The 26,591-nt window shown below is 40.5% G+C and overlaps 1 protein-coding gene across 6 annotated transcripts in view; it reads right to left on the bottom strand.

The window, feature by feature from the left end:
• The window catches only part of MLIP (muscular LMNA interacting protein), a 108,225-nt gene extending 89,612 nt beyond the window's left edge, over positions 1-18,613 (bottom strand). For 3 of the 6 annotated variants that reach the window (XM_065056106.1, XM_005506772.3, XM_005506774.3), the window contains exon 1: positions 18,426-18,613. In XM_065056106.1, the coding sequence (XP_064912178.1) occupies positions 18,426-18,488 (63 nt within the window). In that variant the 5' untranslated portion in view covers positions 18,489-18,613. The remainder of the gene's footprint in view (positions 1-18,425) is intronic. The other 3 variants (XM_065056109.1, XM_065056110.1, XM_005506775.3) reach the window with 1 other exon arrangement.
• Positions 18,614-26,591: the final 7,978 nt, after the last annotated feature.

The raw sequence follows: 26,591 nt of genomic DNA, 5'->3' as shown, positions 1-26,591 counted from the left end.
AAAGCACTACTAGAAACTAAATGTCATTTGCTGTTAGTTACACAAATTGCAAAACCAGGGGAAGTCAAATGCCAGAGGTTCTTGAATGCTTACTTATTGGCTCAATCTAGGATGGTTTATGTCCTTGGATCAATTTCCTTCTCCTATCTGTTCACTGGAAAACAATTAAAATCAAAATATAATTTTTCCAATTACCTAGTGGAATCAAACACTATGGATTTGGCATCAGGATCAGGAAAGATTTGACATCAAAAGGGCAACATCAATCGCAAGGCAGTATGTTTGTGCCAATGTGCAGTACACATCGACAGATTCTGCAGCCATCAGGGAGATCAGATTTTTGGAATGGATTTGGGATGGCAAGCTCTCAGCTAAAGGCACAACACCACGGTGTTTGCAAGCTGAGCCTCACTATCTCCCACATCCAGAGACCAACATTCCTCTCCGTCTCACCCTGCTGGGATCATCCCTTATTCTCCAACCCACTGCACATCATCATGTGCATGTGAAGATAACATTTACCTGACACCTTGCTTTAGTTAGAGGAGCAAAGTGTGTTTTTCACCTTGCCTTGCTTTTTTCTTGTTCTATTTTCCTCCCTTTTGCTAGTTGCCAGACATAAACAAGATAGCATTAATCAAAAAGTTCTGGGTGACCTTCTAAGAGACACTGTGCTGTGAACCCTCTTTACAGTCCTAAAGAAACACATCATCCCATGAAAAAAAAAACTAGACCACGATGTCAGGTATTAAAAAAAAAAAAAAAACAAACTAGTTTTAAGAGTATTTAATTGGATGAAATTTCCTTGCCATTTTTTTCGCTGCTGCAGAAGCATTTTAGCTAGTACGCAAGGCATCTAGTTGCCACCTGCCCAAAGGGTGTCCGAGGGACAAGAGCAAGTAAAATGTCTAATACGAATAAGATTAATCATGTACTACAATTCCTGTGTTAGGGTTTCCTAAATTGACTGTAAAAGAAACTTAGATGAGTTTCTCACTCAGATATATAATATAGGTATCTAAAAGAGGGAATATGAATTCTGTCTAAGCAATTTTGATTGAACCATTCATGCACAAGATTCCCTGTAAACATGAGCCAGTGGTACCAAGAATGAGGCTATGCCTACTGCAAAACTGTGTAAAAAATCAGATACATATAAAGGTCAGTTTTCACTACAATGCCTTGGATTCTTGGTATAAGACAGAAATGGCCATGGTATGCCACATGAATTTATTCTACAGTCAAAACTGGGAGGGTTTAGTATAATGTATTTACACTATTAAACTCCCTGCCTCAGGAACTTCCAGATGCCAAAAATAAAATCAATTGAAAAACAAACAAAAAAATATATCCATGGTGAACAGATCCATCCATTTAAACTAAGGCCAGAAGGAATAGGAAAGCACAGAAATATCTATCCTTTTCCCCATGCTTTTTTTCCTTAAGTATAAACAACAGTCATGGACAGGATACTGGCCTAGGTGGATGTCCAATCAAGTTAATATGTCCATTCTTATTTTCTGACCTAATATTGCCAACACTTCTCTTGTGGCAGTGAGCCAAGCAAGGAATATTATAACCCTGTCTTTTTCATAGGATTGCCGAATGCAGGTGAAGCCTCAGTTTTACACCCAGAAACACACTCAAAGCACAAACACAAAATACAAACCCTCATCCCACCTCTTTCTACAAGCCTACTTTGAAATGTTTGTGCTTGGTCCAATTCTCTATTCCTGATACATTATTTCAGTACAGATATTTACTGATGAGGACAGTTAGTGTAGGAGCCAAACACCTACTTGACATTATCCATTCTGTTTGTCATCAGTATGACTCATCAGCAGTAGTCTCATCTTCCATCCTTTTGGGCAAGGTTGAAAAACGGCTAAGAATAGCAGCAGACCTTGACTGGGAAGTGTTTTTCTGGGGAACTCAAATCTTAGACTCAGACTAATGCTGTTAATTGAATTTTTACCTCCATCTTGTTAGAGCAGAACACAAACAGTAAGAGATAAGGCTGCTTTTTATAATGCTTCTTTCTACAGCGCTGTCACCGTCTCTTCATTTCAAGGCAGTGAAATACCGAACCATTACATAAAACCTTCTCCTAAAACCCCTGCAATTATTTTTCTGAAGAATCAGACACATGGGGATTTCCCAATAATAATCTGGAGCTCAGCGGTGAGCTGTCATTGCAACACAAAACAGCACATAAGCTCTGACCTGTTTGTGATAAGAAATATCTCATGTATGGCATATTCTTTTCTGCTCTTTTTTTTTTCTTCATGTCCCATGCCCCTAATGTCCTTTTCTTTTAAATTAGCCATCAGCTTAACTACTGTATTTCTGCAATGACTGTTGCTATGCCTAACCAAATCTGAACTCTGAAAATGAAATGGACACATATTGTTCAAATAAAATACTCCTCTAGATGACTGAGAAAGGTATGTTAAGGAAGAAAAATTGCCATATTAAGCTAAGACAATCTCTTTTGAGCCCTTTTAAATAAACTCTACAGGAAAAAAAAAAACAAAACACACAACAACAAGTAAGCACAAGAATCTTATTTTGCACTGAGTAACTACCATTCCAGTCAACCCACACAAATCCGGAGAGAAATTAATTACTCTTATCTTCCAGTACTATCACTGTAAATTAATTATTTCAAAACTAGGTACTCCCCCAAACAGGAATGTTCAAATGCTGCTAAAACCAGGAAGGAGTCACAACAATTTAGAAGAAAATCCATTAAAAAAAAAGTTTCCTTTTTCATTTTTTTCCCCAATTTTTGCCTGTGTTCACTGCAGGCAAGCCTGTATAGCAAGCCCAGAACAACAGAGAGCACCAGAGGCAGAGCCTTTTAGCATGCAAGCCAGATGTTTGGGGTAAACCTGTGTGTAGTGTTGGTAACCTTTACAAAAACATTTGAAGTTTCAGTGTCTTGGGTTTTGTTGTTGTTTTTCTTTAATAAAAACACGATCGTATATAACCAAAACTGGCTGCATGTATAGAAAAGGAGCCACATGGAGCTGAGCACTAGCAAATAACAGTGTGAGTGCTTTTTCTAATAGCAAATACAGTAAGGGCTTACATTCATCTCTGTATCAGCAGCCAGTCACACAGTGCGTACAACAATCATTGCCATGGAGTTATTAAATTTTTCAAACGCAAATTCTGATCCCTGTGGAGCTTAAATCACAGAAGCAATCCAAACAAAATCAGTGGAGTGCTTCTAATGAAGTGCATACATAGATCTGCACAAAGTCTTAGCCCCGAGTATTTATCAGACAGGAATTGGGGCTGATAACCAGATGCCAAAAAAATAAATAATATGTCAGAAATGAAAGACTAATTCCAGTCAGTTTGTTGTTGCTGTGAGTGACAGAAAACAACCGAAAGGAAAATAAAGAAACCAAAGCATAACCCCAGAAACAACCAGGACAACCACACAATCTCATTTATGTTTTCTGATAGTACTCCAGGCTTCTTAATGCTGGAAAAAGTGAGGTTATCTCTAGACTCAACAAAGACCCAACCATGGGACTGAAAAGCACTGCCAAGCTGTGAAAGGACAATTGTTATTATGCCCAAAGCTCCCGTCAGGCTGGGGCACAGTGGCTCCTCACGCCTGGCGTGCAGTGAGCCAGAGTGACACAAATCCTGTAAACGCTTCAGAAGGCACAGGAGAACAAGAGGTCACAGAAAAACATGACATACTGCCTAGTGCTGATGAGTGAGAGGGCAAGCTCAGCACTGAAAGAACAGCAGCAAAGGAGGATTGTCTGTGGATGATGCAGAGATCTTAACCATGGAAATAATAATAGCAAAATAAATCAAGCAAAGAGCTGGAGCATTCTCACTTGAAGATATGATGGGAAGTATCACTCCCGGTGTCCTGAGTAACAATATATCTCCTAGCTATACAGCCATCCTGGGATAGAAGTCTTCTTTATACCTACCTACATCTATTCATATAGATCAACATCATTTGGTTAAGACTGAGTTACAAGAGCAGTCAAGTGTTTTATAGAGAAATGCCAGAGGGAAAGGAAGGAAATCTTGTTTACAGTTCAGTTAGGCTCAGGTATGGGAGTCAATGGCAAAACTTGTTTGCACAGATAGAAAAAGTTGTCCCTAGTATCAGTATCAGCCCATATGGAAAGCTGAGCTAATGAAGCCAGCAAACAAATCCAACAGCAGGAAAGTCTGGTCTCTTCATCGAAATTCCTTATCCTGCAGTATGTGAAAAAGCACAATTAAACTTTTTCTTGGAAGAGGCTTGTAAGTGCCTAGTGGGGAATTAACAGGTGTTGGGAGAATCACTTCATCAGTGTGAAAGGTTGTTATAAGCACATTGACAGGAGGAGTTTCTCCTTTTAAGTCACACTTACAAACTACTTACAGGTGTTCTGGCAATTAATCTGTGAATCATATTAAATTATTCACCAAAAGTGTGAAGAAACTTAATATTAGGTGCAAATGATGAAGTATTAGATTAATCAATAAAATGCAGCTATTACTTCACACATGCCAACTACCACAAAGAATAAGCCTGGAGAATATTCAGCCTATCACATCCCCTATTTTTTGTTCTTTTCCTCTATTCCTATGTTTCTTGAACTTTTTTTCTTCACGGTTCTTTGTTTCTCACTCCTACCATCTTTTTTCTCTTTTAGTGCTTTTACTTCATTTTCCAGTATTAATTCTCTTTTTTTCTTCTCTTTCATTTTTGTTTCCTATCACTCTTTTCTCCACCTTCTCACAGTGGTCTTTAGGACTCCCTGCCTCTCCTTTCTTACCACCAGCTTTCTTGTGAAGCCTTGTCTAATGTGTGCATTACAGCTCTGTTTGTAACCTGCAGTGCAGTACTAAAACCTTTGCGGTGTATACACCCCACAGCGTGGAACTTCAACCAGAATAATTCAGCCACTAACACTCTGATTTTCACATTTTGCGCAGCACTGCTGACTGCAAAGACCCCCCACCCCGAGACTCACCCCACTTTTTACTTCACCAGTACTTTTCCTTGCAACACTGATTTCACGGGCCCACGCAAGGAAGGAATAAAACGATTTAGCTAAGTCCCGTTACTTCAGGAAACAACTAAGTTCTGTAGTTCCTATCAAAACCAATTTAGCAATTCAAAACAGCACTTACACCTCAAAAGTGCTCCTAGGTTCAACTTTTCAACTACTATTCCTCCTTTCATTGTTCAGCCCTGTTCAGCACCTGCAAACCCACACGCGCCTAAATTTGGGGACTAAAATGCCCTTAGGAACCTATGCAACAACTGCTGCTTGTCCAAAGGTGCTGCTGCCTTGACTCAGTTCCACATTGAGGTGCTCATCTCATGCCCAAAGCCAGCCTATGATTTATTCTTTGGGTATCACAGACCCACATCTCCTGCCAGGCAGCATGAAACTCCATGGAGAAGCAGGGACACGTCATTATGAAACCCGGCCCTGCGGAGCACACCCAGGCAGCAGAGGCGTTTCGGGCAACGCAGCATCGCTGCTCAGCTGGAGGAGGGCGGAGCAGGATGAGACATCAGGTTAATGGACAAAAACATAAACTAAATGGGTGAGAATATAATGAAACAAATTTGAAAAGTAACAGGCTGTTGCAAATAACGTTCACTGAGAAATAAATGGTTGTTCTGTGTCTATTTTTAAATGTTAAAACGTAGCTTTCCATTTCTTTCTGGGTGAATAGCTCCAAATACCCTGGGTACTTGCTGTGCCATGTAACACCAAGCTAGTCATTTTCTAAACAACTGATCTCAACACACAGCTTACAGGCATAAATGCACTTTCTGATTATTTTTCTCTAAGTCAAATATGTTAATTCCTTTGAAATAAAAGCAAATTTTAAAAAAAAGTTAAACTTATGACATAATTACACCCTTAAAAATTAATCAAAATTACTTTTAAATGTACCTAATTTTCCAGCACAAAACCAGACATAAATTGTAATTTATGGCAATAACTTTCTGTTTATAAAATCTACACATCTAAAATTACGCACATTTAATTACAGAACTACTTATTGAATTCAAGAATATAGTAAATATTGGGAAGTTTGATCATGAATTAGAGGGGGGAAAAAAATGAGCTGTTTACAGTCTTTTGAAGATCGTTTCAAGATCACATGAAATAGTGCTTTTCCATGTACTCAATAGTAGCTTAAAATAAATATCTGAACTTGACTTGAAAGACATTTACAAAGAATCCACATAAATAATTTGGTATACAATAAGCACGTGCAGAGTGTTCTGGAGACAAGAATATGCATGAGTAAAACTGCAACATAGATAATGTAAAATTACAATATTAGTAATGCTAATGATGACACAAAGATTGTCAATATTTATGCTAAAATATAGAGTCTCCATTGGTTTCCAAAACAACCATTTTGTATCCTAAGTAGTATCTGACTCACCATTCAATAGTTTCAACTATTGGAACAAGTTGTTATTGTTTAAGAAGTCTGAAAGAAGACAACTGAAATATTTAAACCTTCTCCTGTATCACTAATGAGGGTTCATCTAAATTTTTAAGATTTTGTATGAGAAACAGTAATAAAAACATAAGTCAGGAACATTAATTGTAACATTATAATATACCATTTCATAGACAAACAATGTTTTAGAAATTATCTACAATATACAACAAAAATAAGACTATATAAGTAATACTGTCTTTAAAAGTATTTCTTATCAAGAAAGTTATGCATAAAATCAGAAAATATATGTTTTCAGAACACAAAGGTCAACATTTCAAATTAGATTAAATTCTGAATTTTGAGAAGTATGTAACATTAATTGTTACAGCATGGTATATTCTGAAAATCAACATCAGCATGTGTCAAAGAACATCCTGATATTCTAATGCCTGGCCTCACACTCCTCACAAACCTTACACTGCAGAGAGTGTAATGAAATTTATTTCCAGACTTTTTCATCTGTACTGCTCAAGCGCTTCACAGTTACACAGTGTTCCCAGGAAGTCCAGTGGTCTGATCATTTCTACTCCTAAAAAACAACCAATATCCACAAGTTTTGAATTTGCTGGTTTTAAGAAACAGCTTGAATTTGTCCCTAGTAGTCTTGAGAATGCTGCCCACACCCCTTCCTGCCAGTGGGTAATTTCTGAGAGCACTTTGCAGTGTGAAGAACCATTTTCTGAACTTGTCCCTCCAACTGCCATTGTGTGGGAGGGTGAAAATGTCAAGTTTCTTTTTCTTTGGACATCTCAACCATTTGACTTATATTTTCTGCATATGTCAGGAAGCACATTCTGAAAAATGCAAAAATACTCAATTGGAAACAGAAGGATGAAATATTAGGTTCTATTTCACTGTGTTTTACTTATAAGATCACTGGGGGCAACTGCTCTCTTGTTCTGATCACATCACATCTCAACATAGTTGGTGGTAGTGATTCCTAAGCATGATCACTATTTGAGAAGGAAGAAGTAGCCCATAAACCTGGTATTGACATTTATGTGATAACAAGAATAAAACAAAGGGAAAATTAAATTTGCTCAGATAATCCTAATTTGTGAAATTTAAAGTGCATTTCTTCAGATGCAGATTCTTAGAAGCCATAAATACTGGAGCTCCTGAAAACCTCAGGCAATCCATCACATGATGCAGCCTTGTGTCACCACAAGTCATTGACAAGGTCAGCAACCTTGAAGCCCCTCAGCCTATATTTAGTAGGATACCTTCGTACTAAAACAAAAATGACAACAAAAAACAAACACAACCTTCTTGTTAGGTTTAGCTACTCCTCTCCTGACAAATAAACCACTGACAGTTTCTTGGGATTTCTTTTTTTATATATATACAAATATCAGTGTCAGTTCACTAACAGAGTGTAAATAAAATAATTAAAGCTGCTGTATTTTCAACTGAGATCAGTTTCGTGACATGAGTGAAAATATTATCTGCTAAAGAAAACAGAGAGAGAGAAAAATCATGTCCTTTTCTCTGCTGGGATTTCAAATATGAATACTTTGCATTCTGCTATTGTCTCAGATCGAAAAAGAGAGCACGGTTTTGGATCAGAAACTTTGCTAAGAATTACCATCTCTTTGTTTGATTATCACTTAGTTCAGCTGATGTCTGGCTTTTGATCTGGATGTATTTCAAGGTGCGTTTACTGATGAGGAATATTGAGACAGTTCTTGCTTGAGGCTGAAAACCTAATGATTTTTCTAGCATGTTTGTTATATAAAATAATCACCAATAGCTACATTTGTAAGAAATAGTAAAATGGTGATAAATGTGCTGTCAAAAACTTTTTATGAGATGTATAGAACCACCGTGAAAACAATTTTAAATCTATTCAACAGGGAAAACAGTTTTGATGGCTGTTTCCACATTCTTCAATTTTAAGTAGTTCAGGTGAATCCAATTGATTTATTTCACATAATTTAAAACATAGCAGTTAAAAATCCCTATAATTTTTCCATGCTTGATTTCTAAACTTTCTTCATGATCAAGATAAGAATAATGAAAGAGCAAAGACAGGATGCTAAGGATTCCATCTCATAGAGACAAATGTGAAATTGTGGGGTTTATTTGTTTGTTTCTGTAAATACGTCAGCTCTACAGTATGAATACATTCATTTGTGTACAATTCAGGAGATGCAAATCTTCAGCCTGCTGTTTTCCACTTTTCAGAACCCTGAACAAACTAAAACCTGTTGAGCAAAATTATTTTTTCACCTAAATTCAGCAAATCTGCTTTTGTCCTTTTTTCATAAGAATGAATCTTCATTAGTTCAATCTATATTAAATTAATCCTTTTAAGCTGACCAGGTAGGGATGAATATAGTAAAAATGCCATCAGAAAGTATTTTACAGTATGTACTACATGTCATCATCAGTCCTTTGGAAAAAGCCACCAGTTAACTTTCAACAAAGAAGTATTTAATGCAGAAAGGTTTTCTGTATGACCATCACATTCAATCTTGTCTTAAAACAACATAATCAGATAGAGCTGATGAACAGGATGACCGCTGCCAAAACGTAAGATGGTGCTGGACTAGACATGTGATGATAGTTCAGGTCTCTATTTCATGATAAACATTAAAAAATCAGATGGGAACAAATATTTATTGTGAAAATACAGAACCATTGTGGAAAGCCAAATTCCTCTGAACAGACATTGGCCTGCAGATCCACTTGTGCAATACTGCATGTGCTGTGATGGCATTTGAAGGCTGCACTTCGGTAACTCCCCTGACTTGGCACACCAGAATATGCTCCCTGGTCTCTCTCCACTTGGACTGGACTGGCATGGCATGTGACCCTTCAAAAGCCAGGGAAGGCTGCAGAGTGGTTACTACAGCATTTAGTATGCAATCCAGCAAGTTGAGAAGCTAGCACACTTCTCTCTGCCTGCCCTAGACAGTCTTCTGTCTCAAAGGCCTTTGTGCCAATGTAAACCAAGATGAAAAATGGGTGTCTTTCAAATATGCACAGAGAAAATACTGATCTTCTGAAAACCAGTATTATTTCAATGAAGCAGAGAACCAGATGCTCTTATATTTCAATCATTTTACTTTGGAAGACTTTGTTCTTCCTGGGTAAGTTAGTGTTTAAGGTGTTTAGACTCAGTGTCTAAAACACATTTAGGAAAATTATTTTGAGAAGCAATCACTAATTACCAGTCTTTAAAGAGATTATATTGGTGTATCCAAGGGAGGGCAACATGGGCAAAACATACTGAAATGTTATGCATTTCATAGTTGACACAAAGCAAACATGGAAGCATGTAATTACTTGTCTACCTGTTGCCCTGAAAGTCTAGCTCAGTTAAGGTCCACATTCTTTCTGCATTTCGTTAATCACTCATTTCCTTTTATTCTGTTCATTGTCAAGTAGCTCTGTTCCCAAGAGTTCATATCAAAGTAACAGATTTAATGTCACTGCTGCATTATTGAGTGTTTTCAGAATTCAAAGGACAGTGAATTGAAAGCAGTGGGTTTAAAATGCATGAACGAGGAGGTTTTAACAATGAGCACAGTCTCATTGTATATCCATGTTAAATGTGCTAAAGGTCTCTTGCAGATGGAAGAAGTTGTTGGCACGTTTCCTGACAAATGTAGTCATGCAGCTTCAAAATCAAAGCATGAAAGAAATGTTGTTTGGAAGAGACCCCCAGAGGTCAACCACTCCAGCATCCAGCTCAAATAAAGACTACTGCCAAAGCGAAGTCAAGTCAGCCATGGCTCTGCACAGTTGAGTCTTCAAAACTTTCTGGGGTAGATACTCCACAAATACCCTGGTTGTACCACTGCCCACCGCTCTTCTAATGAAGGAACTTTTCCTCATGTCCATCCTGAATTTCAGTGTTAGCAGAAGCAATGGAGAGTGAACATCTGCCCAAGTATCATCCATAACTCATTCCCACATTCCTGATGGATACCTTTTGAAAAAGTCATGATTTTTTTAAATAATGGTCTCTATATCCAGACTTATTTGTGGAAATTATCTTTGGCCCATTCTAACTCTCAAGCTACATGTGGATACCATTCAGGCAAATACTAAACTAATACCATACCATAAACAAATCTTTTGATTTAACTGAATTCAAGAGAGTTCCAATGTCTACAAACATTCCCCAAAACTGTTTTAATTCATCAGCAGGGGCTGTCTCTCCATGCTAATACTCCTATCTTTGCTGCCTATTGCCCCCAGAATGCAATAATTTGAATTGTCCTGCATGACTTCATTGCAGCAGTTGATCCAGCTCTTACAGAGACTCTTAACTTTCCGCACTCCAAAAAGTTAAAACATGCAATTGTTACTTTTTCCTAAAAAGCCTCTCTTATCAACACAAAAAAAGTCCTTGCAGGAATCTGCTGCCCTCCCCTTCTGAATCCGTGCATGAGATTGCATGGTAATGTCTCATATAACCCCCCAGCCAAAAATGTGCTGATGACATCTCTCCAAGATAACTCTTTTTCCACTGATGCAAACAAAGCCTACCTCAAGTGTTCCAGCAGTGCCTCTGTGGGACTGGCATGAGGTAAAAGAAAAGGTAGCAGAAACACAAGTAAGGCCAAGGCTAAGTGACAGAATTAGAAAGTAGGGCAGACCAGGATTCAGTGCTTCCCACTTGCTTTGGTCCTGTTGAATGTCACATCAACAGTGGTAAATATATGCTGCTACTTGCAGCCTCCAAGTTTACTCCTTCCTCCTCGGTGATCACTTGCTGGAGTAATCCATGCCTCCACAGAGCTCGACAGGAATACCTCATCTCTCAGTATGCAAGAGGAAATACTGATCCTCTAGCTGGGATGCTGTCTTGGCCATCTGACACCTGCACAGTGAGACGTGATTGCCTCCATGCTAGGGTCTTATCATCCTCTTCCTGAAGCCACTGTGAAGCCTCAGTCCTGATCTTCAAAGCTCAGGGATATTTGAAAGTGTGTCCCATGACCAACCCTTTTAGTTGAGGTTGCTGTAATTTGGGACAGGGTAGCACAAAATACCTTAAGTGTGACAACTCACCCAGCTGAGTTCAGCTCAGTGACAGAAGCTCTCAGAGGTCACAAACAACCTCTAAAGCAAGAAATAAAGCACTCTTCTTAGATGAACAGGAATCATTTAAATGCATATACACACAAAACCTTCTCTGGCTATATAGTAACGTGTGTTTATTTAGTTTCATATGTTATGCTGGAGATGAGTATGATGCTCATATTTCAGTACTGAATTATCAAAGTGAGGAATGGACTCAGGCAAGCAATATATTTTTAGGAGTTTATTTTCTGGGTAGGTGAATTTTTAAAGGAGACAGAAGTAGAAAAGTTACTGTGAAGTGAACTGGCCGAGAAAGAGGATTTAAACAAAATTTCTCATTTTTCCTCTCACCTTTACCCTCTTGTCTAAACCACATGAATCAACAGCCACCAGCCTGTCCTCTTTTAGGGGAGAGAACAGACAAAAGAGGAGGAGGGTTTTGTATCTGGCAGTCCTCTCTACACTTGCCACTGGCTTCCTCACAGAGCATAACCTGCTGAAGCACCTGTATGTTCTGTGCCCCGGGCTGTATTGCTGTATTTCACATCTGAATCTCTGTCTTCCTCACCCACAGTAATTATCACTTTCTCTCTCCAGAGAAAGAGAAGATGCTTGGCTGACCTCAGCGGTGCAGTTCTGTGATCTTACACTGCTGTCCTGGCTAGATGCATACATGCAGACCCTGAATCGTACATGAACATGAGATACCAGATGCACAAGGAATCTACAGATCTGCCCCTCTCACAGACACCAAAACAAGTTGCCTCACTTGACCAGCAAGCACATCCTTCCCATCTCAACCTTTCCAGGCTCACTTCCCCCACCCACCTATGAATCTGGAAGGGCCTTTGCTTGTGGACACCAGAAGAGGCTCACAGGTTGGTGTGTCATACAGGTGTAAGCACAGCTCCCCTCTGATGCTGTAGGCAGGAGCAGCTATTCTGAAGTTAGTCAACTGTAGAGATTTCTGCTGTTGCCAGAGATGATCCTGCTGTCCAGGCATTTAACTCCCTGCATCTGCACAAAGAAACACTTGCTCTTTCCTCTGCTGCTCCTCTTCTTTCCCTGCTGCTTGATGCTAAGAGCTTTTACCGTGCCTCTCCAGCCGGTACTGCAGCCACCCCTGCTTGCTCAGCTGGCCGCTCCGAGCACTGCAGCCATGTTGGGCAGCTGGCAGCACCTGCTCTGAGAGCCTGGTACCTATCTGGAGGTAGCACGAGAGAGAGCACCGGCCATGGATGGGGTTCTGTTCCCAGCAAAGAGGGGGCAGCCTGAACCCGGGGGCAATGCTGCTGTCTCTGCCCCTGACCCTTACCAGCACAAGAGTGAAGATGACCTGGTAGAAGAGATCCCCATGTGTGGGTGACTGCACACTGCTCCTGCTGTCATGCCCACTCTCACTCCACCGGTCTCTCCTCCCCTTCTGCTCTTCAAACAACCCTTCCTGTCCCATACTCGGTTCTTGCCAAGTTTAACACGCAGTTAAATCAACAACTAAACCTGCAAGCAGGTTCCTCTCATGACCATATTTACTACCACCTTCCATCTTGTTTGGGCTCCTTTAGGTGGCAAACTTCAGGAAATGGGCTGTCTTCTCCTAGGAGACTTCCCACGCTTCCTGCAGAGAGGATGTGATCTTGACAGGACTCTTTCTGTTGCTACCAGTGTACAAAGATTAATCGTTGTTTCACTTGGATAGGTTTGATCCAAACTGTTGCGCTCTGCATGAGCTCTATCAACATATTGTTTGGGAAAAGTAAATGCTGATTCTCTGAATGAAGTCCTGCGGCCATTTCTTACAGAGTACATCCTCTCATCTGAAAATTAATGCCATTTCAAGCAGTGCATGGCATTCTTTCTGATCCATATATTCATTTGGTTTAATTTATTTTCTCTGTATGACTGTTCTTTTCTCTATCACTACTTAATGTAACAAGAAAGTGAAAAAAAACACCCTTATAATGCAAACTAAAGGATGAAGATTGAATGTTCCCTGTTAAACACAACAACATAAACATTATTTTAAATGCACTACTTCATGTGCTAGATTTTCATGGGGAGAGAAGAAATCAAATAAGAAACAGAAAAGTATGAAATATAATTAAAATAATTTCAAATAACCGAGGCAATCCACATTAATGGAGGAGGATTTCAGAATGTAAACAGACTATTTTGAGCTGAGCCGTCGTTTCAAAAGGGAAACTCTAGAATTACTCTGTCATTCTGAGCTATGATAAAAATCAAAACTATGAAAAGGAAAATCGAGTCCATCTGCTTAGTCCAATCTATTTTATAGTGAGTCATTCTATTTTCCCATCACAAAGAGGGCCCTCCATTATCTTCCATTTCCACAACCACCTCCACACAAAGACTCTCTTCAGGATGAGGCTGCCGAGGAGTCTTCCTCCAGGAAGTGAGGACAAGGATACTTTCACAAATATTAAGTGAAATAGCCTGAAGCGGTAGAGATTTTTCTGTTATTTATCTTATCCACAGTAAGCAGCAAATTTAAAGGTACAACACCACTTAATAAAACTGTCTGTGAGGTTGTCATCTGCAGAGGTCATACTTTGAGCATGAACTGGTCTCTATTTAATTGACACACTGTGATCAGAATATTTTCAGGATGATATAAACTTTGTTCTTTTGAAAATATGTAGAAATATTTGTAACAAATTATACAAGACCAGGATTTGTCTTAAACACATAAATATATATATGTCATAGAACTATGACATTGTAGAAATAACTGAGATGTGATGAGATGATAGCTCACGTGGCTATAGTGCTGCAATGGATGGACACAGGCTCTTCAGAAAGACAGGGAAGATAAGGAAGAGAGGATTTCTGTGTGAAGCGGCAACTTGGATGTAGGGAGTTCTTCTACAGGTTGAACGATACGGCTGGATGAGCACTTGTGGGTCAGGATGAGAGGAGAGGTCAGGGAGGGTGACATCATGGTGGGACTGGGCTGCAGACAGCATAACTGGGGTGAAGAAGTGGGCAACCCCCCTCACGACAACTTTAAACAACCCAAGAAAGTATCTGGATCAGGAACCCTGTTTTCTACAGATGACTTTAGCTTCCCTGACACCTGCTGGAGAATAAAATGGCAGGACAAGCAATTCAGAGAATACAGGCATGGGACAGCCCAACTGGTGTCATGCACAGCTGGATCTGTTATTAAGAATCAAGGAAGAAGTTGGCTGGGAACGTGGTACTCAGTGGCAGGCTTGGCTGTAGCAACTGTGAAACAGTGAAGCTGAAGATCTTGTTGGGGACTGAGGAAGGCAAGTACCAGAGCACAGACCTAGGGCTTTAGGAGAGCTGACCTCGGCTTATCCAGAACCCGTTAAGTAGGAAGTCAACTTGGAAACAGAAGGAGTGTGGGAAACCCATCGTGTTTGTAAAAACAACCTCTTACACATGCAAGACTGTCCATGCTGATACTCAGGAAGGCAAGCCAACTTATGAGGACACCAGCATGTCCAAGCAGGGACTTTGTGACTGAGCTGTGGTGCAAAAAGGCAGCACAGAAGGTGGAAGCAGGTATGGATAAGACTGGGGTGACTCACTGATATATTTGCGTCAGCCTTCATCAACACAGTCTCCCAGAGCTCTGCACTTAGCAGTAGGGGTCAGGGAGAAGGAAAGCAATCAGCAGTGAATGAGGATCAAGGCAGGGATGGCAAGAGTTAACCCATACCTGCCTGTGGGAAGAAGGTGGTTGGGAACAGCACTTGGATTTACCAAGGGGAAATCATACCTGACCAAGCTGATTGCCTTCTATGATAAAGTGGCTGGATTTGTGAATGAGTGGATGTCATTTACCCTGACTTGCCTCCAACGTTGTCTCCCACAATATTTTCATATCCATGCTAGGATGTGACAGCCTGGATGGTGGACAAGTAGATAGCTAAAAAGCAGGTTGGACAATTGGACTCAGACATTCATGGTTAATGCTTTGTATTCTTCGTGGAGGACAGTAACAAGTGGAGAGCTGCAGGTCTGTGTCCTGAGACCTGTCCTGTAGAACAGCTTCATCAGTGACGGATAGGAGGTGATGCAGGGCACTCACCAGGTTTGCAGATCATGAACTGCAGGGAAGAGTCCTGCCCGAGGGCAGGGCTGCCATTCAGAGGGGTGATAGCAGGCTGAAGGAATGTGCCAACAGGAGCACTATGGGCCTGGGAAGGGAGGGCTCCTGTCAGCGATCCAGGCCTGACTGCCTGGGGGCAGGTCTGCTGAGGAGATGCTGGGGGTCCTGGTGTGCAGCAGGGTGAGCCTGAGCCAGTAGAGAGCCTTGGCAGCAGGGATGGCCAACTGCATCCTGGGCTGTGCTAACAGGAGCACAAACAGTGGGGTAAATGAAGGAATTATCCTCCTCTGCTCAGCACTCACTAGATTACATCTAGAATAAGGGATCCAGTTTTGGGCCATCTGATAGAAGATTTTGAAAGACTGAAGCAAGTTCAGTGAAAAACACTAAGATGGTCAGGTCTGGAGCACTTGCTCTATGACCAGAGACTGAGGGAGCTGGGCTTGTTCAGCCTGGAGAAGAGATGGCTCGTGGGGGACCTAATAGCAGCCCTTGTCCCTGTGGGAGGTTATTGAGGAGCTGGAGCCAAGGCTTTTTACAGCAATGCATGGCAGAGGAAAAAGAAACAGACAAAACTGAAACATGAGAGATTTTGACTTAATCAGAGGAGAAAGTTTTTCCCCTTGAGGACAGCCCAGCAGTGGAGGAGGTTGCCCAGAGATTGTGCAGTTTCTGTCCTTGGGGGTTTTCAATACACGACTGGATAAAGCCCCAAGAAGCCTGGTCTGACTCCATAGTTGTTTTCAGCAGGAGGTTGGGATAGAGACCTCTTCAGCTGCCTTTGCACCTGAGTTACCCTACGCCCCTATGAAATATACATTAAAAAAATAAAGTTTCGTCCAGTTATATAAATTATCATCCATTTTATAGGCTATAATTTTGAAAATGGATGCCTCATGGTGCCTATAATATTAAATAGTTTGTGTATTTGCTATACTGAAGTTAAATATGTGAACAGGCATCCACAATAACATGCAGAAAAAAGTATCTATACCACGGATTGACACTGCCCCCATGCAGTGTTTGAATATTGACCTGACCTGCATGCAACAAAGAGAAAAGGGCAGAGTCAATAAAATCCCAGGAGATACAAAACCAGGGAAAAAATGTGGAGGCAAAGGGAAATCCATCTAGCAATGGGAAAGAAACGCATTGAGACTAAACAGGCAAAGAAAGGGAGTGGTGGATAGAGAGGAGGCTCAGGCTCGGCTGGAGGGGCCGGGGCCAGGCACAGGGGCTGGAGGGCAGGTGGGGGCCAGGGCATTCCTCCTGTCAGCACAGCTCCCTGAAACTGTCCCGGCCCCTTTGCTGGGCACCCGCAGGGATGTGACCTGCTGCTGCTGAGGGGGCTCTCACAGCTCAACACATTCAGAGGGTTTGGTTTTGAATCCACCAAACAGTGGGTGACCTGGTGTGGGCGTTAATGTGGCTGCCATCGTGGGGTCCCTGTTTGCACCAGTTTGCTATTCTTAAAATTAATAAATGGCACACACAGAGAAAGACATCAGAAAATCATTAGGGTTCAACATGAAGCTGTCTGCATTTTGGAAAAAGCTCACTTGAGGGTGTCTGTTCAATTCTTTGTGCATCAAGATGCAGTCTGCAATTAGATAATCATACTGTCTGATTACATATTTTCTCCACACATGAGCTAGAACAAAATTTCAAAGGTTTCCTTTGAAAGCTTTCCTAAAGCATTTGTTGATTTTATAATTGCTTTTGATTTTGAAGAGTTTTCTGTTTATTTTATTTCTCAACCACAAATTCAAAATTAGGTAACTGTCTAAAGTATTAATTCACTAATAAGAAAATAAACAAGTAAAACATTATATAATATTGATATTATAACTTCACGATGAAGGCTTAGCAATGCTCTTTTGCCTATTACTCTTTAGACAAATACTTCTTTTCATTAAAAAAAAAAAAAAAAAAGAAAAAAAGAAAAAGGTACTTTAAAACCAGGTCACTACTTTGTTTCAGCACTTCCCATGTTTCCCAGCCAATGCACCCTGCCTCAGTGAAGTTGTGTTTAAATCTAATAAGCAACATTCAAGCTTGTTAAGTCTCACTTCACTGAGGCTACCAGGAGCAAACATAATGAAATAAGAGTAAATGCTGGCCCGCCATGAAACCAAACCAATGGAACACCACCACTATTTAAGATAAGTGATAAAACATTCAGTGCTAGTTTGTTTAACAAAAGTGATGACCACCTTTCTTCACAGATTTGCAAAGCCAAAAATAAACTTCCTTTTTTGTGATTTCGAGAAAATAACCTTGTTAATGCAAGGCAAATTACAAACTGCATTTCAAGCCTGCGTTAATTAGGAATAAGCTGTGTTTTGACTGTTTTCAATTTCTGTTAATAATTTGTTTTGGTCACACCTCTCTTCAGTAAGCTCCAGACACAGGAAAACAATTTCTTCTTCCATTTACTGATCTAAAGTTATGGAAAATAGTGTACAAAGATGTGAAATACTCCTTCAGGAAAAACCCAAGAAAACCACCAACTAATAGCTATCAGTCTGGGTTATGATAACAAATCAATGTTGAACTAGATTTCAGTTTTTGCAATTCACATGCACACAAAATGCTTTCACAAATTTCCGTGATTTCAACAGAAATGTACCATCATAATTAATTTAACATACATGAATGAAGTTTTAATCTTCAAGGTCAGTGTTTAAAGGAATACAGGAAACACTCCTCTGAAGTACAACAGATTATTTGACTTTTCTTCTTATCACTAAATCAAAAAAAAAGAATATGAACATTTCTCAACATATCTTACCGTTTGCTTTTCCTCTAAAGCTTCTTTTCCTGTGACTTGTCTTTCATGTTTTCCTAACTCCATTTCTCAGAGGAAAAAAACACCCTAATATCCTGAGCAAAAGTGATTTAACCTGGCTACATGTTCAATACTCCCGTACTTTTCGAGTCAGGATAGAGAAGTATCAGGCAGCACTGTGGTGATTTCTGGTCAGCGCATGTTTCCATTTATAGCTGTTGAAAATCCACAAATAGAAGCGTGGAGAGAGGGCAAGCAGCTGCCTCCGATAACAATAAATTTTGGTTTGGCATCACAGCAAATTGTTTATGAGGGATTTTGGTTACCAGCCCCATTCACTCCCACCTTGCCCCCTCTGCACCAAAAGCTCATAGTGAAAAAGTCCACGAAAATTAATAGTTATGTCTCAGTAGCACTAATGTGCATTCACAGAGATAATTAAGCAAGTGAAATGACAAATGTGACTAGCTGGCGCCATATGTTGCTATGTAGAGACAAAAGGCGTACAGAACAGTATTTTAAAATGCTGCTTTAGCATGACTATTCACCTTTCCCCATAGAGTGTTTGGAACAGAGCTTTCCTAAAATACACTCATGCAGAGTGTACTCTCCTTTTTTAATATCAGGACATGATATCTTGGATTTTCAAAATGCAGAAAGAACTGCAAAATGTTCAGCAGGCACTATGAGCACCCCTAGATACAAGAAATTACCAGTGAGCAGCTAAAATGGAGCTAATACCCATACAGACAGTGTTTGTGAAGTCTGTTTGAGTTGACTGTAGAAGAATAACTTGGCTCTGATTCACAGTGATAAAGTCAGGAGGCCAATATTAGAAACTGCAGTGCGGGGGGAACCTCTTGGCGGCTCTGCTGTGGATGCCAAGGTTTACAACACACCCTCCGGTTGCCACGCCAAATGGGCTCATGCTGTCTCGGGCGATTCACACACAAGTCTGGTTCTGCATATATATCAGCAAGGGAAGGGGAAGCACAACGACACAGAATGACACATGAAATGTTTGCTACGAGAATACACTCTCTGGTCAACCTGTGGTTCATTAAGAAAAGCGTAGCCCTTTGTAAAGGTGGCAGCTTAAGCGTCTCACTAAATCCCTAGTAAAGAAAACAAAAACATCCTTTCCTTCTCTTCCTCTCAATACACTGGTGAAAGAAGACTCGTTTAAAATAAATAAATAGATAGATAAATAAATAACTATAAAAGCCTTCTTCATCTATCATTTTTCAATTCTCTTTGTGGAAACGACAGCTAAAACTAGGCATACTCCTTTCTACTCTGCTTGTTTCTTGACAGATGCTATACCTACATGACATTTAGAGCCCCAGGTAGGAAGAAAAGTCAGTCGAAGAAGTCACATAACAGTCTATACAGTCTAGATATGAACAGCTGATGAAAAAAAGCTTTAGAGTGTTCCTGTTCTGAAACATTCTTCAGAAAAGAAAAAGTGACTCCTGTGACAATTATTTTTCTTTAGTCTCTCTTTTACCGTCCTTTTCAGAAGTGTAAGGCAGCCAGTAAACAAGTGAGTGTGGCAAGGCAAACACTAAGAACCAGTCAAATCTACAAGGGCTGCCGTAGTACAGGGAATAAATATGAGCTTGATGTCATAAGAGTAAAAATACACCTCGCTGCATCTCCTGGAAACGCTGGGATGAAAGCAACAAGAGTAAGCAACATATTAATAATACCCAGAGGAAAGCTGTAGTTCTCCGCTGTTCAGCAGGAATGGAAACAGTATTAAAGAGTTCACATCTCCAAAATCTTTTTTGTGAGGCTGAAACTTATTCCCATGGCAAGGGACTTGCATAATGCCTTTGTATCATTTAATGTCCTCAAAAGACAACTTCAATGGGATTCAAACAGCAGCTTACATTACGCTGCTGCTTACATTACCAACCATTTCTGTGGCAGCAAATTTGCTGATGACACCAAGCTGGGAGGGAGTGTCGACCTGCTGGAAGGCAGGAGGGCTCTGCAGAGGGATCTGGATAGACTGGAAAAATGGGCTGATTCCAATGGGATGAAGTTCAATAAGGCCAAATGCTGGGTGCTGCACTTTGGTCACAACAACCCCCTGCAGCGCTACAGGCTGGGCGCAGAGTGGCTGGAGAGCAGTCAGACAGAAAGGGACCTGGGGGTACTAATTGACAGGAAGCTCAACATGAGCCAACAGTGTGCCCAGGTGGCCAAGAAGGCCAACGGTATCCTGTCCTGTATCAAAAACACCGTGGTCAGCAGGACAAGGGAAGTGATCCTTCCCCTGTACTCTGCATTGGTGAGGCCACACCTGGAGTATTGTGTTCAGTTCTGGGCCCCTCAGTTCAGGAAAGACATTGAAGTGCTGGAGCGGGTCCAGAGAAGAGCAACACGACTGGTGAAGGGACTTGAACATAAGACCTATGGGGAGAGGCTGAGGGAGCTGGGGTTGTTTAGTCTAGAGAAGAGGAGGCTTAGAGGTGACCTCATCACTCTCTATAACTACCTGAAGGGAAGTTATAGCCAGGTGGGGATTGGTCTCTTCTCCCAGGCAGTTAGCAATAGGACAAGGGCACATGGGCTTAAACTCTACCAGGGGAAATTTAGGCTGGATATTAGAAAGAAATTCTTTACAGAGAGAGTGATCAGGCATTGGAATGGCCTGCCCAGGGAGGTAGTGGACTCGCTGTCCCTAGAGGTTTTTAAACTGAGATTGGACATGGCACTTAGTGCCATGATCTAGTAAACGGACTAGAGTTGGACCAAGGGTTGGACTCGATGATCTCTGAGGTCTTTTCCAACCCAGTCGATTCTGTGATTCTGTAACCTGAAATGCCTCTGCACCCATTAACCTGTCCATTTGCAATGGTTTTAAATCACTAACAAGGACCAGAGCATCTCAGGTGGGCATGTTCAGATGCATGTGCTGGGTGCACTCCCCAGCCCTGTCCCATCAGTGACAGGGACACCCCAGCTCCCAGGAGGGTCCCAAATGGCAGCTCCCAGGGGAGTTGCTCCCTCCTCAAGCTGGAGAATGGGCACCTGTGGCAGAAACAAAGTAGCTGTCACTGGCGAAATGAACCAGCAACATAGCACCCACAACACATGTAAGTCCATACAGACTACAGCAGCATTGGTAGACTGGAGTTTATGCTATGTGTAACTTAGCACTCTTACTAACTACCCTAAAACTTAAACCTTCAATCATGTTCATACTCTCTACTTCCAGATACTGTTCTCAAGCATTAGCTCACCTATGTGAATGTCAAAGGTGATCACCACAAAAAGACACAAAGAAGTGACTATGAATTGACTTTAATTATAATAATTCCAATATAAGATCCTGTTTACAAGCAGGTTTTCCACCATTATTCTTGTAAAGGTGTCTAATAGCACTCACAAGAAAAAATGTTAACACCTTTTCCATTCACTGTGTAGCTGCTAAAGACTGAACACCGGATTCCATAAGAAGAAAAAAAAAAAAAAAAAAAGGTGAAAATTAAAATACTAGCATAGGGGAAGGCCTAATTGCTACATTTCTTGTGAACTGAAACTCATATTCTGGATGTATCATACTGCTGACTGTCCAAGTACTGCGGAGTTGGAACAGACTGCATTGAATACGGGAATGGCAGCAAAAAGGTAAGAATGAAACTTAATATGACACCAAACTTCATGCCATTGTGTTGAAAACAGGGAGCACAAGAAACATCAGATGCAGGGCTCTTCCGTAGCCTGAATGCTAACAAAGACAGACTGTGGAGATAGTGTAGAAAGGCTGACATCACCTTGTTGTATACCACACCTCGCTTACATGATATTTTAACACTAGACCTGACAAATGACCATGATCCTAACCACATAAGAGTTTGGTTTTATATAATTATGGGAGTACATTTCTGACTCTGACATAGAAATAATGGTTATTTTACTGTGAGGACTTTCTAAAACACTGCTAATAACTGTGTATTTCCTGGTCTACTTTGCAAGGGAAGACATAGTAGACAGGTGCTAAGTAACAAGCATGTTATAGACACTGCCTAAATTACTGTGCTATTTTCAATTACTTCTTTGTATTACAGTCACTGGTCTCTTGACACCTGTTTTTCTTCTCAGAGCAGAAGGTAACAAGATGCCAAGAAATGAAGATGTTGAGGGGGTTGTATATTTTATTTTTTTTTGTAAGAAGCAAGTGTTGAATATCCAAAATAGTGATATTGTATAAACAAACTATTCAAGCAGATGTATTTTCTGTGCTCACTTGATCCGCTGTTCTTGGAGAAGAAAGGAAGTGAGTATCATAAATTTCGTCTGTCACACTCAGCTGTGTTTTCACTCATATGGCTACTGCAATTCTTTAACTTTGCACATTTTCATTTTCAGCCTGACACAGCTGTAGCCAAGGGCTGCCTATATCACACATAACAGATCCACACCACTACTTTATTAAGCCAGTAGCTTTTATTTGCGCAGCATCAAATCATAATACTTCCAACTGTTGAGTGCTTAATTCTGACCCTGATGTACTCAATCATACTATACTCAGCTAAAAGCCACCTATTGAAGTCACATATACCGGTGAAAATAACTAAGGCTAATACAGAAATCACATCTGATTTTGAGAGCCAGTTTCTGTCACACACTTAAGTCAAAAAGTTAAAAGAAAACAAAACACAAAACTCAGTGGGCTCCCTCACTAGTTGTAGCCACAAGTTAAGCTCTCTGGGTTATTTCTGGAGCCCATCCTTCTCTCAGCCCCGGCAGCCACGCCAGCAAGTGTCCCTGCACTACTCCAGTGTGTCCACCCAAGGTCACATGCACATGCCTGCTCACGTCAGGACCTCGGCAGCATTTCTAGCTGGTATTTCATGGCATGTTCCTTGCAGAAACTAAAAGCACGCCAGAGCCACTGGGGCTGCACACGTACCAGGCTTACCTTCCACACCGAGGGAGCCGCGGGCGGGAAGCTGATCCTTAGGAGAGGTGGGTCCACATTCCTGCGGTGGCAGCAGCTGCTGCTGTCGTTTCCCCGGTCCACCCCACCGGCTCTGCAAACACTCCGGAGCAGGAGGCGAGGGCGTGGAAAAAGAAGAAAACATCACAGGCACCACAACTCTCTGCTTTGCATGCGAGGAAGCAGAGCCCTACATGCCATGTACAGGGGGCAGGAGGCTCCTTGACCATTTTTCTCCAAAGTTCAAATACATTTGAGGATAAAAACTATGAAGATTATTTCAACATTACAATAAATTCATTCTACAAGTTCTTTCTTCTCTTCATGGGTCTTTTAGGCCAGTTGTGTTAAAGGGGACTATCGTTGTGCTGGCAAGGTCCTACATGTGCTGTCCTCCGGGAATAGGGACCACAGTGGAACAATTGAGTTCTCTTTTGTTGGATATTCATTTTTTCAGCTACATACACATGATCTCCCTGAATATTACTGCTGTGTCCCAGCAAACCAAATTATCCCAGGCTGTAAAAGGTATTTCAACAGATGCATCACAAAAAAATAATCTTCCCTCCTACATTCAGAGGTACTTTTTGCCTTGCCCTCATCCACGATGGACGTGGCAACAATGGGTCGTGGCTAACAAAATACATTAGGATAGTGTAAATACTTCCTAAGCTATCTTTTAACTGATGTGGCAGCTGGGAACCAGGAGGAGCCAGTTCCCCATGGAAAACAAGCGACAACTTCACAGTGAGCTCCTTACAGGCACCTCCCAGGCCAGCAGGATATGAGCTGTCAGCAATACACCAACACCCATTGTGCCGCCTCCACCTTCTGCCTCTGCCCACTCTTATCAAACACCAAACCTCAGAAGAGACATTACTCAGTGATGATAAGGACTCCAGCATCAGACCTCCACCTCTGACCCTATTTTGCAGAGCAAAAATTGAAAAATCATTGCCTGCCCCAGCATTTTTTTGCTGAAGTGAATCCTGAATAAATGTGTAGCGGAAGCTTTTATTCATGTATTTTGTAAAGTTACATGTCCATCTATAAAACTAATTGGGTTCATGTGTGTTCAGTTGTTTCCATAGAGACTGTTACCACCATAAGTTTTAACCCACCGCAAAATTCTCTACATTGCAATTGCCTTGAAAACAAATTCACTTGAAAAGGACAGAAAAAGATCCAAGTGTTTAAAATTTATCTGAATGCTGACAGCATTTGGTTAAGACCATGTAATTTTGATAGCAAACATTTTGACTTCCAAGATCTAATGAAAAATCAAAAACACACTCCTGTGCATGAGAAGGAAAAAGAATTAAATACAGAGTTCTCAGCAGAATCACAGAATGTAAAGGATTGGAAGGGACCTCGAAAGATCATCTAGTCCAATCCCCCTGCCGGAGCAGGAACACCTAGATGAGTTTACACAGGAGGGCATCAAGGGCAGGTCTTGAACGCCTCCAGAGAAGGAGACTCCACAACCCCCCTGGGCAGCCTGTTCCAGTGTTCTGTCACCCTCACTGAGAAGAAGTTCCTTCTCAAATTTAAGTGGAACTTTTTGTGTTCCAGTTTGTACCCATTACCCCTTGTCCTATCCTACTTTATTTCATTAACTCTCAACTACTACTTGTTCTGCATCCCAGGGCTGGTTTAGAACAGCAGAATGAGTTTATTTTCTCTGCAGTCTAGTAAGACATAGCAAAGCAATAACAAACCATACATTACTAGTTGGATTTACAAAGAGTTTATGGGTTCTGGGCTTGATGATATTTTTGCAATATGCATTGATCAAACATTAAGTCATGGTGGAAGAACCCTGTTTATTTTGGAGGAAGGGATGGGAAGCAAATACGTTTAAACATAACTTCATTTATTGACATCATTTAAGCTAATTCAAATTGGAATGTTTATGCACATAATACAGTCTTTATTACTAAAGCCATAGCAGATTCTAAAGTAATGTTCATTTTGCAAATGAATGAAAATGAATTAAATATTCCTATTGCTGATAAATTACCTTCAATTAAAATGCTGATGTACAAGATAATGAAAAAGCCACAGTGGATGCAGTTGAGAGTCAAGAGAAATCTCAATACCATAGTGTTCTTGCAAACCTATTTTTTCAAAATAAAATATCCCTTTTAATGGTAGGAGATATTGTTCTAATTCTGTGACAGCCAGACTCTCCTGGGAACTTCCTACTTCCTGAAAAGCCAGTTACTGACATTCATTCAAGTCATACACGAACGATCACCTGAGAAATCTTTCAGAATGTGAATGAAAGACAAGGGTTTACCTGGTCACTGAGTTGTGTTATATTACATTTGCAGGAAAATAAACAGTATACACATAATAATTAAAAAAAAAAAAAAAAAAAAAAAGAATCAATACCTGCTTTATGCACATGAAAAAAAAAAAAAGAAGTCATGACATCCCAGTCTAGCAGGGCCAGACCCCACCTCCCATTTAAGAGAACACTGTGAAACCCCAAATAAAGACCAATCCCAAAAGCTTCTTTCTTCTTAAGCATCTCAAAATGCATTAGAAACCTGTAGAGCAGTGAAGAGAATTAAAGGATTGAACACTGTTGTACAAGAACATTTACTCCTAAATGCTTACCTCATATATATAGAAATATAGACACGGATATATATACACACTAAACACTGGCATATTGCAGTAAGGCAAATTTAAGGCATTTTGATTATATGCAAACTAGGAGAAGAAATAAAAGATTCTCAGACAGTTCCTCAAGTGTAAGAAATTGCTTTTCAGTTCACTTTCAGGTGCATAGTCACATAAGACGCCTCCTACATTTAGATCTAATAAAATGTAAATTACAGGTCCTTTTCAAATTTGATATATGTTTGCATTACCGATATACCTGGAGAAACAATTCTTTATTATGCTAGAATGATTTACAGAATTCCAATGGAAATAAGGTTTCTTTGCAGGGGAAAAAAAAACAGCACTGTTTAAAAGACAGAAAAGGATTTTTTTATTCTCATAGAAAACAACATTAAGAGGGACAGTTCAAAGGAACCTGGGGGTAGACAAAAGGGTGAGCTATACAGACAAAACACAGACACAAGATTTAAAAACAAACAAACAAACAAACACCAAACTATACAATTGTTTTCAGTGTGTTTCCAAATGGGTGAAGTACCTTCTGAAAAAAAATTACCTGCTCTTTTCACCATTGCATTTAAGTGCTG

This window comes from Columba livia, chromosome 3, assembly GCF_036013475.1.
Source record: "Columba livia isolate bColLiv1 breed racing homer chromosome 3, bColLiv1.pat.W.v2, whole genome shotgun sequence".
Taxonomy (NCBI): domain Eukaryota; kingdom Metazoa; phylum Chordata; class Aves; order Columbiformes; family Columbidae; genus Columba; species Columba livia.
Note: the sequence above shows the minus strand (reverse complement) of the source record. Positions and strands in the feature narration are given on the sequence as shown.